This window comes from Phocoena phocoena, chromosome 13 (genome assembly GCF_963924675.1).
Source record: "Phocoena phocoena chromosome 13, mPhoPho1.1, whole genome shotgun sequence".
In the NCBI taxonomy this organism is placed as follows: domain Eukaryota; kingdom Metazoa; phylum Chordata; class Mammalia; order Artiodactyla; family Phocoenidae; genus Phocoena; species Phocoena phocoena.
In genome coordinates this window covers 50,255,707-50,268,625 of record NC_089231.1, presented here as the reverse complement: position 1 = coordinate 50,268,625, position 12,919 = coordinate 50,255,707, and the positions used below count along the sequence as shown (strand labels likewise).

Below are 12,919 nucleotides of genomic sequence, written 5' to 3'. Positions count from 1 at the left end.
ATTTTATTCCTTTTTTGCAGTGGTAAATGGGAGTGTTTCCTTAATTTCTCATTCAGATTTTTCATCATTAGTGTATAGGAATGCAAGAGATTTCTGTGCATTAATTTTGTATCCTGCAACTTTACCAAATTCATTGATTAACTCTAGTAGTTTTCTGGTGGCATCTTTACGATTCTGTATGTATAGTATCATGTCATCTGCAAACAGTGACAGTTTTACTTCTTCTTTTACAATTTGTATTCCTTTTATTTTTCTTCTCTGATTGCCATGGCTAGGACTTCCAAAACTATGTTGAATAATAGTGGTGAGGGGGGACATCCTTGTCTTGCTCCTGAACTTAGAGGAAATGCTCTCAGTTTTTCACCATTGAGAATGATGTTTGCTGTGGGTTTGTTTTATATGGCCTTTATTATGTTGAGGTAGGTTCCCTTTGTGCCCACTTCCTGGAGAGTTTTTATCATAAATGGGTGTTGAATTTTGTCAAAAGCTTTTCTGCATCTATTGAGATGATCATGTGGTTTTTATTTGTTAATATGGTGTATCACATTGATTGATTTGTGTATACTGAAGAATCCTTGCATCCCTGGGATAAATCCCACTTGATCATGGTGTATGATCCTTTTAATGTGTTGCTGGATTCTGTTTGCTGGTATTTTGTTGAGAAGTTTTGCATCTATGTTCATGAGTGCTATTGGTCTGTAATTTTCTTTTTTTTGTAGTGTCTTTGTCTGGTTTTGGTATCAGGGTGATGGTGGCCTCATAGAATGAGTTTGGGAGTGTTCCTTCCTCTGCAATTTTTTGGAAGAGTTTGAGAAGAATGGGTGTTATCTCTTCTCTATATGTTTGATAGAATTCACCTGTGAAGCCATCTGTTCCTGGACTTTTGTTTGTTGGAATATTTTTAAAGACAGTTTCAATTTCAGTGCTTGTGATTGGTCTGTTCATATTTTCTATTTCTTCCTGGTTCAGTCTTGGAAGGTTATACCTTTCTAAGAATTTGTCCATTTCTTCCAGGTTGTCCATTTTATTGGCATAGAGTTGCTTGTAGTAGTCTCTTAGGGTGCTTTGTATTTCTGCTGTAACTTCTCCTTTTCATTTCTAATTTTATTGACTTGAGTCCTCTCCCTCTTTTTCTTGATGAGTCTGGCTCATGGTTTATCAATTTTGTTTATCTTCTCAAAGAACCAGCTTTTAGTTTTATTGATCTTTGCTATTGTTTTCTTTGTTTCTGTTTCATTTATTTCTGCTCTGGTCTTTATGATTTCCTTCCTTCTACTAACTTTAGGTTTTGTTTGTTCTTCTTTCCCTAGTTCCTTTAGGTGTAAGGTTAGATTGTTTATTTGAGATTTTTCTTGTTTCTTGAGGTAGGCTTGTATTGCTGTAAACTTCCGTCTTAGAACTGCTTTTGCTGCATCCCATAGGCTTTGGATCATTGTCTTTTCGTTGTAATTTGTCTCTAGGTACTTTCTGATTCCCTCTTTGATTTCCTCAGTGATCTCTTGGTTATTTAGTAATGTATTGTTTAGCCTCCATGTGTTTGTGTTTTTTACATTTTTTTCCCTGTAATTGATTTCTAATCTCATAGCGTTGTGGTCAGAAAAGATGCTTGATATGATTTCAATTTTCTTAAATTTACTGAGGCTTGATTTGTGACCCAAGATGTGAACTATCCTGGAGAACGTTTCATGCTCACTTGAGAAGAAAGTGTAATCTGCCGTTTTTGGATGGAATGTCCTATAAATATCAATTAAATCTATCTGGTCTGTTTTATCATTTAAAGCTTTTGTTTCCTTATTAATTTTCTGTTTGGATGATCTGTCCATTGGTGTAATGAGATGTTAAAGTCCCCGACTATTATTCTGTTACTGTCAATTTCCTCTTTTAGAGCTCTTAGCAGTTGTCTTATGTATTGAGGTGCTCCTATATTGGGTGCATATATATTCATAATTGTTATATCTTCTTCTTGGATTGGTCCCTTGATCATTATGTAGTGTCCTTCCTTGTCTCTTATAACATTCTTTATTTTAAAGTCTGTTTTGTCTGATAGGAGACTTGCTCCTCCAGCTTTCTTTTGATTTCCATTTGCATGGAATATCTTTTTCCATCCCCTCACTTTCAGTCTGTATTTGTCCTTAGGTCTGAAGTGGGTCTCTTGTAGACAGCATATATATGGGTCTTGTCTTTGTATCCATTCAGCGAGCCTGTGTCTTTTGGTTGGAGCATTTAATCGATTTACGTTTAAGGTAATTATTGATATGTATGTTCCTATTACCATTTTCTTAGTTGTTATGGGTTTGTTTTTGTAGGTCCTTTTCTTCTCTTGTGTTTCCCACTTAGAGAAGTTCCTTTAACATTTGTTGTAGAGCTGGTTTGGTGGTGCTGGTGCTGAATTCTCTTAGCTTTTGCTTGTCTGTAAAGCTTTTGATTTCTCTGTCGAATCTGAATGAGATCCTTGCTGGGTAGAGTAATCTTGGTTGTAGGTTCTTCCCTTTCATCACTTTAAATATATCATGCCACTCCCTTCTGGCTTGTAGAGTTTCTGCTGAGAAGTCAGCTGTTAAGCTTATGGGAATTCCCTTGTATGTTATTTGTCATTTTTCCCTTGTTGCTTTCAATAATTTTTCTTTCTCTTTAATTTTTGTCAGTTTGATTATTATATGTCTCAGCATGTTTCTCCTTGGGTTTATCCTGCATGGGACTCTCTGCACGTCCTGGACTTGGGTGGCTATTCCCTTGCCCATGTTAGGGAAGTTTTCAATTATAATCTCTTCAAATATTTTCTTGGGTCCTTTCTCTCTCTCTTCTCCTTCTGGGACCCCTATAATGCAAATGTTGTTGCATTTAATGTTGTCCCAGAAGTCTCTTAGGCTGTCTTCATTTCTTTTTATTCTTTTTTCTTTATTCTGTTCCGTGGCAGTGAATTTCACCATTCTGTCTTCCAGGTCACTTATCCGTTCTTCTGCCTCAGTTATTCTGCTATTGATTCCTTCTAGTGTATTTTTCATTTAAGTTATTGGATTGTTCATCTCTGTTTGTTTGTTCTTTAATTCTTCTAGGTATTTATTCTTTAATTCTTCCAGGTCTTTGTTAAACATTTCTTGCATCTTCTCGATCTTTGCCTGCATTGTTTTTCCGAGGTCCTGGATCATCTTCACTGTCATTATTCTGAATTCTTTTTCTGGAAGGTTGCCTGTCTCCACTTCATTTAGTTGTTATTCTGGAGTTTTATCTTGTTCCTTCATCTGGTATATAGCCCTCTGCCTTTTCATCTTGTCTATCTTTCTGTGAATGTGGTTTTTGCTCCACAGGCTGCAGGATTGTAGTTCTTCTTGCTTCTGCTGTCTGCCCTCTGGTGGATGAGGCTGTCTAAGAGGCTTGTCCATAAAATGTTTTCTTAATTAAAAAAATTTTTTAATGAGTAGTTTTCCAGGTGACAAAAGGGAGAAGGGCATGGGTAGACTCAGGATGTGTGGGGTATATGGAGGGTAGAGGGCTAGTAGAAGAGAAGGGCATAAAATGAGCCTGTGAGTGTAGGGGAGGGGAGCTCCATCGGTCGTGGGCACCTTGGAGAGACTACAGCTCATGCATCACTAAGCCCCCCTGCCTGATGCCTTGCATATACAAGGTCCTCCATAAGTACTTAAATGCTTGGGAGATAAAATGTAGAGCTGGTGTAAGTATCATTCCTAGAGTTATTCTTTAGATCGTTAGAGAATATTTATTTTCTGTGTTTTTAATGCAGAGCTACCCAAGGGGGTCCAAAGACCAGAGCTAGTCAGAGAACTTGAATTATTGCTCCGTTATATATAAGTACAAAATTGAGAGTAAATGTTTAGAAACTTTCAATAATTTGAATTGCTTCAACATCCAAGCATGGGATCAGTGGATGTGTATTTTGCATACCTCCTTTATTTCATTTTTTAGTAATTTAATTTCTCATATATTTTATAAAAGTATTGATCCAGGGAAGAGTCGAGGGAAAAAAATAGTCCTTCACCCTAAGTTTAAGACACATATTCTAGAGAACCCTGATGCACATATTTTTAAGGACTGAATGCCTGTAATAAATGCAGATATAACAGGTAATATGTTAATGGCAAAAGATTCCTTAAAGAGTTCTGTTTTAAAAAAAATATTTTTGATGTATTGTACATCTACTGTATGCCAGGTATCATGCTAAGTGCTTCCATATATGTTAGCTCATTTGCACAAAAACCTTCTAGGCTTGGAATAGTAATAATAATTATTATATTTATATAATATTCATCTTATATATTAATAGGGCTATAATACCTATTAGTAAGGCTAATATAATATTAATATCATAACCTTATTAATAATATTTTGCATATAATATAGTTTTATATTATACTATAATATATAATAATATTAATAATAGGATTTTAATATTATATTAACCCTATTAGTATGTATTATAACCCTATAAATACAATACCCTATATTATAATAATATATTATCTAAAGCCCATATTATTCTGTATATTAATATATTATTATTATGATAGAAATATTTTAACAGTAGGGTTAATACAAATGAATATTATAGCCATCATAGTGACAATAATAGTAATAATTTATTATGATGATTACTGTTGCTGGCACAGAGGACTAAACGCGCTTCCCAAAGCCCCTCGGCTGAGGCAGGAAGAACACAAATGCTTTATTCCCCATGCAGCTGAGTGTAGACTCCAGGCCTAGGAGGCATCCACACTCCTTTGCTCCCTATCATAATAACTTGGGAGCAGCTACTCACAAGCCACCACCTTGAGCACCCTCACCTTCCTCATCTGGAACAGCTAACACCCTGGATCTTGTCCCTCGCAGGTCGCCATCCCCATGAGGTTCAATGGTAAATCTGGAGTGGAAGTGCGGCTGCCAAATGACCTGGAGGATTTGAAAGGATACACATCTCTTTCTTTGTTTCTCCAAAGACCTGAATCAACAGAAAGTGGGGGGACCGAGAATATGTTTGTGATGTACCTCGGAAATAAAGATGTAAGTATTGCTTTGACGTTCCTCTTGTTTTTAAAACAGAATATGGTTTTTGAGATGCGTGACACGACTGTGTCACTGCCATTGACGCAGCAGGAGGAAATGCCGTCGCCTCTGATGGCTCCACAGGGGGATCTCCCGTCAATTACCAATTGTCCTTGGCTGGGGGATCGAGAGGCCTGGCCTGATGGGCCCGGCATGTGGGCACACATGTATGTACACGTGAGCACGTCCACATCTGGGGTTGAAGATCAGCACCCCTCCCCTTACAGCCAGGGCTGCAGTACCAAGGCTTCATGGAGATCAGAGTAGTTCTTCCTCATAGTGCTGGACTCTGTCCTCTTCTCAGGGCGCCCAGCCGCAGACCCTTCCACGTGTCTGGGGTGGTGACCATCTGTGAATGAGGCCTAGAGTGAAATGCAGCCTCTCCTGCCTCATTAGTAAGAAATACAGTTGCCCCATCTCTATAATTCTAAATTCTTTAAACCACCACTGTTACAGGCATTTCAAATAGTTTATTTTAGCTTTTAATCCCTCCTCTTAAAATACATCTATTCTACCTAAGTGTCAGAGGAAAAGGTAATCACTGACTAGGTTATTCTACATGATTGGAAAAGAAATTCCTGAAACATGGTTCTCAGAAATTCTGGGCAATTAGGAAATGGTTGGCTGTCACTGTGGACTTCGTATTTAAGGATTCCTAAAATCAGCACTATTACTGGTCACCCATTCATGCTTCAAGGTATTGGGACTTTATTTGTAACTTTCTTATGACATGACTTTTTGCTTTGTATTATGGCAAAATGCACATGACTGCTCCCTCAGCAAATGTATACCATATACCTACTAGGTACCATACCCTGTATTTATGATAAACAAAAATTTGTTTCCTGAATGTACTTAATGTACACTTAAAACAGGTTAAAATGGTAAATTTCATGTTGTTATATATTTTACCACAGTTTTCAAAAATTTGTTTTTACCTAAGGTGCTCACATTCTAACAGGGAAGTGAGGTACATACGTCGCTGACCGTGATAACACAGGGTGAACAGCCATGCCCAGAGTGTTGAGGGGACCTTGTATGGGGCTGGAATAACGTACATGGTTTATCTCCCTTACCAGAACAAAATGGAATGGAGGCCTGAACCCGTATATGGTTCATCTTTATGTCAGGTGCTTGGCAAATATTTGCAGATTGAGAGAATGGAGGAGTGGATAAATCAGTGCCCTCATGATAATGAGAGCAAAAACAGCACAGACATTGTCAATTAACTGTGCTGTCTGTATTATCTTATACCAGGGTGCGCCTCATGCATTCTGTCTGCCCAGGATGAACTGAATGAAAGCTGTTAGTTATTAGAAATGCGCTCTCTTGGGATGGGAAGTTGAGAGAATTCAGTATGTGAAGTGCTCTGAGGTGGCCTTTTTGTCTCCAGGCCTCCAGGGACTACATAGGCATGGCAGTCGTAGATGGCCAGCTCACGAGTGTCTACAACCTGGGAGGACGCGAGGCTGAACTCCAAGTGGGCCAGACCCTGACCAGGAGCGAAACTCAGGAGGCAGTTATGGACCGGGTGAAATTCCAGAGGTGCGAGTCTGATTGGTTACTGCTCTTTGTTAATCTGACCTACACTCGCCAAACTTTCATTGTATGCATTTCTGAACCCCATTTTTAGTATTTTGGCTTTGATTTCTTTCATCTTCTCATAAATTTTTATATAACTTTATTATCTAATTTATTTTTAAACAGAATTTATCAGTTTGCAAGGCTTAATTACACCCGAAAAGCCACATCCAGTAAGCCAGAAACACCTCAATTCCATGACATGGATAGTGGGGATAGCAATACGCTCCTCGATTTGGACCCTGAAAATGTTGTATTTTATGTTGGAGGTTACCCGTCTGATTTTAGAGTAAGTGTGAATGTTTTTTCACGGAATGAAAATATTTAAAATTTAATTTGGCATAATGATGTTTTAATCAGTTATATACAAAGTGGATTTAACTATGTATTCTTACAGGATATCCAGTGACAATGGCTAACACTCATTGAGTTCTTTTATGTGCAGTGATCTAGGCTTAAGTATATTAATTTAAACAAGCATCACTATCTTTCCTATTTCACAGATGAGGAAACTGAAACAGAGAGGTTGAATAACCTGCCCAAGATCAGACAGCTAGAAAATAGCAAAGCCAGAGTATCTGGCTCTAGGGTCAACATGCTTACCCGCTATGTTATGTTGATGGTTAAAAGTGATAGAGTTATACTGTTTCCTGGTCAGCCTTTTCATTGTCCTTTGTTCAATTAGTGGAAGATTTTTTGGTTTTGTTTTTTTTAGCTTCCTAGTAGACTGAGATTCCCTCCATACAAAGGTTGTATTGAATTAGATGACCTCAATGAAAATGTTCTGAGCTTGTACAACTTCAAAAAGACTTTCAATCTCAACACGACAAAAGTGGAGCCTTGTAGAAGGTAAATAAAACCTATAAGCTGGTGTCTCTTTGTGATTTCGGTAGCTTGCAGTTATATTACATAAAATGTGTGTAATTGTTATTTAAGGAATGTAAATTAAATAAGAAAAAGTCTTTTCCTTATTTGTATAAAATATTAGATTATAGAATTTTCTCGATTTTGAAAAAATAAATCTTTCTTCAATTTTTGGTGCCTCCTACCACAAAATATTCAGCATTAGTTGGTACCTGATTTAGGCACAGACTATTTATTTACTGTAAACGTCAAAAAAAAAATCGTGGTCCATAAAGTACACCATGACTTTGGCATATGAACCTATTTGAAAGTTGCTGCCTTGAGCTCCTGACCTACCCTATAGTTTAAAAGATTTGGAAGATTCTAATACGAGACAGACTGAGTATTTACTACTCAGAACAAAATTATATTTCAAGTTAATAATTTCTTATATTGCAAGATCTTCAGCTGCTGGGCCACATCTTCCTAAGTAGACATTTTCAAAAGGGAATCCTGAATAGTATCCCTAGGGTTGAGCTAGGGTTTGATCATCATAGAGTGTAAGTGCACATCCAGGAGAAATAGTGGGCTGTGGTGACCTAAATGGGAAGGAAATCCAAAAAAGAGGGAATATATGTATAGCTGATTCACTTTGCTGTACAGTAGAAACTAACACAACATTATAAAGCAACTATACTCCAACAAAAATTTTTTTAAAAAGATGTTTCTTCTTCTTTAACAAAATCATGACAACTCGATTGCATGGGCTTTGCTCCCTTTTTCCTCTCGTATTAATAAGAACACTTTCCTGGCAGTCCTTTGCTGCTGTGTTCTAACTTACCATGATTGGTGTTCACAGGAGAAAGGAAGAATCAGACAAAAATTATTTTGAAGGTACAGGCTATGCTCGAGTTCCAACTCAACCAAATGCTCCCTTCCCAACCTTTGGACAGACAATTCAGACCACCGTGGATAGAGGTTTGCTGTTCTTTGCAGAAAACCAGGTAATCTATAACAAGCATCCAGATACTACCAAATATGTCCATTCATTTGAGCAATTTGGGGGTAACTGGGTTATTACAAACAACCAACGGATCTGAAAAACAATGTGTGAATGTTAGCTGCATTCTTTCCCTTGGCCCAATTCTACTTTCTTTGCCTGTGCGAGTGTGTGTTTTAGTAAGGCAAGTAATCCGTAACTTGAGAAGATGCCACCAAAATGTGGGAGAAATTGCCCCTTTCCCATTCTTTTGTGTTGTCAGTTTTATTCTTTGAAAACTACTATCTGCCTAGTAATCTACTTATTTTCTGCCTAAAAAACGTAAAAAGACCTCCTGGGGTCTCTGAAAGACTGTTTGACCTCCTGCTGTTTGGTTCTTGGTCGGACTGTTTCCAGGCTGTATGGGATTTTGTCTCTGTCTGACCCTTGACTTGCCAGGTCTAGGAAGCTTCTCTGTTTTCAAGCAGCTAAGGTTCCTAGAGGCCATACTTAAGTCTCCTAGTTTAGAAAAGACCAAAAGTGACCATCTATGAGTGATCGTCAGCGCCATCTGCTGGTAGATGGTGCTGGACTTAACCTCTCCCGAGAGCAGAGTGCTTCTGTAGCTGCTGCGTAGGTAGTATTTGTTGGAGAAATGTGGATCAGCCCGTGGGATCTCCCATCTGAGAATGCAGGATTGATATGGAGCTTGGGATTTTACCAGACCTTTCTGTCTGCAGGGTAGGGACACAGACCTGGTCCAACTCTCCTCTCTGGGGTTGGTCTGGACTCCTCAGGAGATTCCAAGGCTGAACCAGTTCTGATGGTTTGGGGAGGTCCTGACCTCTGCCGGAAGAATGCAGAGAGCTGAGCAGTCACACAGCATCTTCAGAGCAAGGCAGTTGTTTTCCAGAACAAGGTCTTCTTTGTATTACATTTCGAAGTTCTGGGAGACTAAGAACAAGAAATACTACTTATAGTAGAAGAAAACTTATGAAATGCCATTAGTAACCAGATAAGAGAAAATTATCTCCAGTGCTGCTGTTAAGTAGGATGCAATTCTATTATTTATGGGTGTGATGAACCCTCACTGGCTTCTAAGAGCAAGGTTTAGGATCCAGATAAGGACTGATTGTCCTTTTAGGTAAGGACTCTGGAAGTAGACTTCAAAGAGAGTTTCATCAGGAAACTGTGTAAGAGCCAACTTTCAAGTCCTATACCAGACATTCTTCAGCTTACCCTTCCACTAAGGAAATGGTTGGCTCAAGTATGTGCCTTACACCATGATGGGGATGCAATTATGACCCCTAGTAGGTTTGTGGCTGGCTGGCTTTGTGGCTGGCTCAGCAAGGTGATTAGTGACAAGAGAGAGAGAGAAAGAAGAGAACAGGGTGAAACGCAGAGAGACAGACTTGGGAGTCATGTAGAACCTAAGTTCTGTTAGAGATATTCTGAATTTGAGATATCTGTGAGGCATGCAAGCAATAGCAATTAGGCAATCAGATGTACAGACCTGGCCCTGAAAAGACAGGTCTAGGCTGGAGAAAAATATTTGGGCTCATGGGCACACCTGAATTGGAACCACAGAAGTGACTGTGATTGCCAAGGCAAAGAGAGTAGTGGCAGGGAAGAGGCCCTATTTGGGGTCCCCAAGCAACACTTAAGTGAAAGCTAGAGGAGACATAGGAATATGTCAGAAAACACATGGTGGAAAATGTTTGGAGTTTGAGGAAGACCCTACCTCTCTCCGACAGGTAGCAGTCATATTTTCAAATGATATTAATGATCTGTAGCTTTTCAGTTTCCATTTTTACATGCTGGTTATAGATTGTTATAAAACAAAATTGTGACAATAGCTAGCATTTATTGTTTCCTTCCTGTGTGCCAACCACTGTATATGATGCGTAACATGATTTGCAAGATTTACCCGTCATACCCATCCTCGGAGTTGGATATTACAGCACTATTGTTCCTTTGGACTAAAGAGGCAGCTGAAGCTGAGAGCAGTCTGGAATTTGAGAGCATCCCTGGTTCCAGCGTTATAGCTCTTCCCGAGTCTTATGGTAATCTACATTGTTTCCGTGCTCTAGGACCGCTTCATATCTCTAAATATAGAAGATGGCAGTCTCATGGTGCGATACAAACTGAATTCAGAGCAACCAAAAGAAAAAGGAATTAGAGGCATCATAAACGACGGGAAAGATCATTTGGTATATCCTTCGAGTCTGTTTATTTGAATTGTTAAATGTTCTCAGTCCTTAAGTCAGTACTCAGAACCCTTTTCTATTACCAGATGAACGTATAGTTATTAACTGAGAGACACGTCCTTTTAAAATCTGAACATTTTGGGCATGAAATATGTAATATCTGTGTGGCACAGATAAAACATGATTAATTTCAAATGCAAACATTTTGGGAATTCCCTGGTGGTCCAGTGGTTAGGGCCCTCCGCTTTCGCTGCCGAGGGCACAGTTTTGATCCCTGGTCAAAGAACTAAGACCCTGCAAGCCGCATGGCACAGCCAAAAATAACAAAATTAAAAAAAAAAAAAAAGCACACATTTCTATTTAAGTGTTTTAATAATTTTATGCAAATGAGCTACTGCTCGGAGCCCATGTATATATACCACGTATATAAATGAACCTGAAGGAAGGCAAACACATAATCCCTCTGAACCACTGTGAATAGGATTCTTTTATTTCTCATTGCTTGCTGATTCATCTCTCCTTTATCTCAGATTCTGATCAAAATTGGAAAAGCCCAAAAACTTATGCGGATAAACGTGGACTCTCAAAGCATTAAAATTGAAGGTGATATACTTGATTTCAGCACATATTATCTGGGAGGAATTCCAATTTCAATCAGGGAAAGGTAAGATGATTTTTTTCTTTGAAAGAAGCAGATCACCTCTTTTCAGAGTTATGATTGCTCCTGATTAGTCTACGTTTTTTTTTTAACGTAGATTTTATTTATTTACTTTTGGCTGCGTTGGGTCTTCGTTGCTGCGTGCGGGCTTTCTCTAGTTGCGGCGAGTGGGGGCTACTCTTTCTCGCGGTGCGCAGGCTTCTCATTGTGGTGGCTTCTCTTGCTGCGGAGCACAGGCTCTAGGTGCGCGGGCTTCAGTAGCTGCGGTGCGTGGGCTCAGTAGTTGTGGCTCACGGGCTTAGTTACTCTGTGGCATGTGGGATCTTCCCTGGCTTGAACCCAAGTCCCCCGCACTGGCAGGTGGATTCTTAACCACAGCGCCACCAGGGAAGTGGTAAGGTCTACCTTTTTTAAATTCTAGCAAAAAGCAAACACAAAGAATTAACTTTTCAGGATTAATAGTGTTAGCCAGCAGAGTAAAACAGGCTGTGAATACTGGATAACCGGACTGGCCATTTGAAAGAGGCTGGCCGGGGGGGAATTGTGTGCCACCCCCCCCCCCATTGTCATTCCTGGGAGGAGAGAATCCATGAGGAGTAGGCTTGGTGTTGACAACGCTGCCAGTAAGAACAGGGGCTGTGGCCTGGGGCCCTTGAAGACACAGAGGAGAGAGCAGGTAGCCCCTGGCCTGACAGGCGGCCCTGGACACTGAAAGCTGGGGCCACTCCTTCAGGAAGTACCTCCTAGGATGGAAGGCACATCTGTATCACCTGCCCCCTTACGTTTATTGAGCATGGACCAGGGGCCTAACTGTTTCTTGGATGAGTGAGTACATGAATGAATTAAATTAATTTGAATGGAAGTAAAGCTTAACCTGAATGAGAAAAACGAACACCACTTTGAGGATACACTTAAAAATAACTTTTACATTTTATTAATATGTGTGCATCCTACAAAAAAGGCTTTTAGATAGCTGGCAATGATGTGTGTGGTACAGCCTCATGACTAAGCTAAGAGCACTCCCAAAACGTTTGGTGATGATTACTTTTATACAAGATCTGAGGCAAGTTAACTCTCTTGCTGTTATTAGTCAGTTGGAAGAGCACTGGGTGTGACGTATGAGGCCTTGTGCAAAGGCGGTCTTTCTTCTCAATTCCTTACATGTTTGAGCAGCTGTCCAGCCTCAGGATGGAGGCACTAATCTTTGTGTTACAGTTGTTAGGGGTTGCCCCCCAAGACAGAAATATGGGTGAGAGAGTTCAGCACTTTGATAGAGTTTGGGAGTGAGTATCTTTACTCCCTAGATTCCTTGAAGTGGAAGGGACCGTGCAGATGGTGGTATGTAACCTCTGAACTTTACTGAAGAAATTGAAAGCCAAAGAGGTGATATTAATATTTAATATTATCAGTGTTAAATAGCAATTCAACCGTGAATAGCTAGTTATGAATGGCCAATAATCTTGGTTTTATTCAATTAAGTGTAATAAATAGAGTAACCTCAGGTAGCACCATGGCACGCATCTGAGGCTATCATTTATTTGTTCATTATACAAGCGCTCACTGGGTGTCTAGTGACGTCAGGCAGTGTGGTCG

The 12,919-nt window shown here is 39.4% G+C and overlaps 1 protein-coding gene across 1 annotated transcript in view; it reads left to right on the top strand.

Annotated features, from left to right (window-relative positions):
- The window catches only part of LAMA3 (laminin subunit alpha 3), a 240,568-nt gene that overhangs the window by 200,738 nt on the left and 26,911 nt on the right, over window positions 1-12,919 (top strand). Inside the window, exons 56-62 of the mRNA XM_065889461.1 lie at window positions 4,846-5,016; window positions 6,452-6,603; window positions 6,766-6,928; window positions 7,355-7,488; window positions 8,342-8,486; window positions 10,552-10,671; window positions 11,199-11,332. Coding sequence (XP_065745533.1) covers window positions 4,846-5,016; window positions 6,452-6,603; window positions 6,766-6,928; window positions 7,355-7,488; window positions 8,342-8,486; window positions 10,552-10,671; window positions 11,199-11,332 — 1,019 coding nt within the window. The remainder of the gene's footprint in view (window positions 1-4,845; window positions 5,017-6,451; window positions 6,604-6,765; window positions 6,929-7,354; window positions 7,489-8,341; window positions 8,487-10,551; window positions 10,672-11,198; window positions 11,333-12,919) is intronic.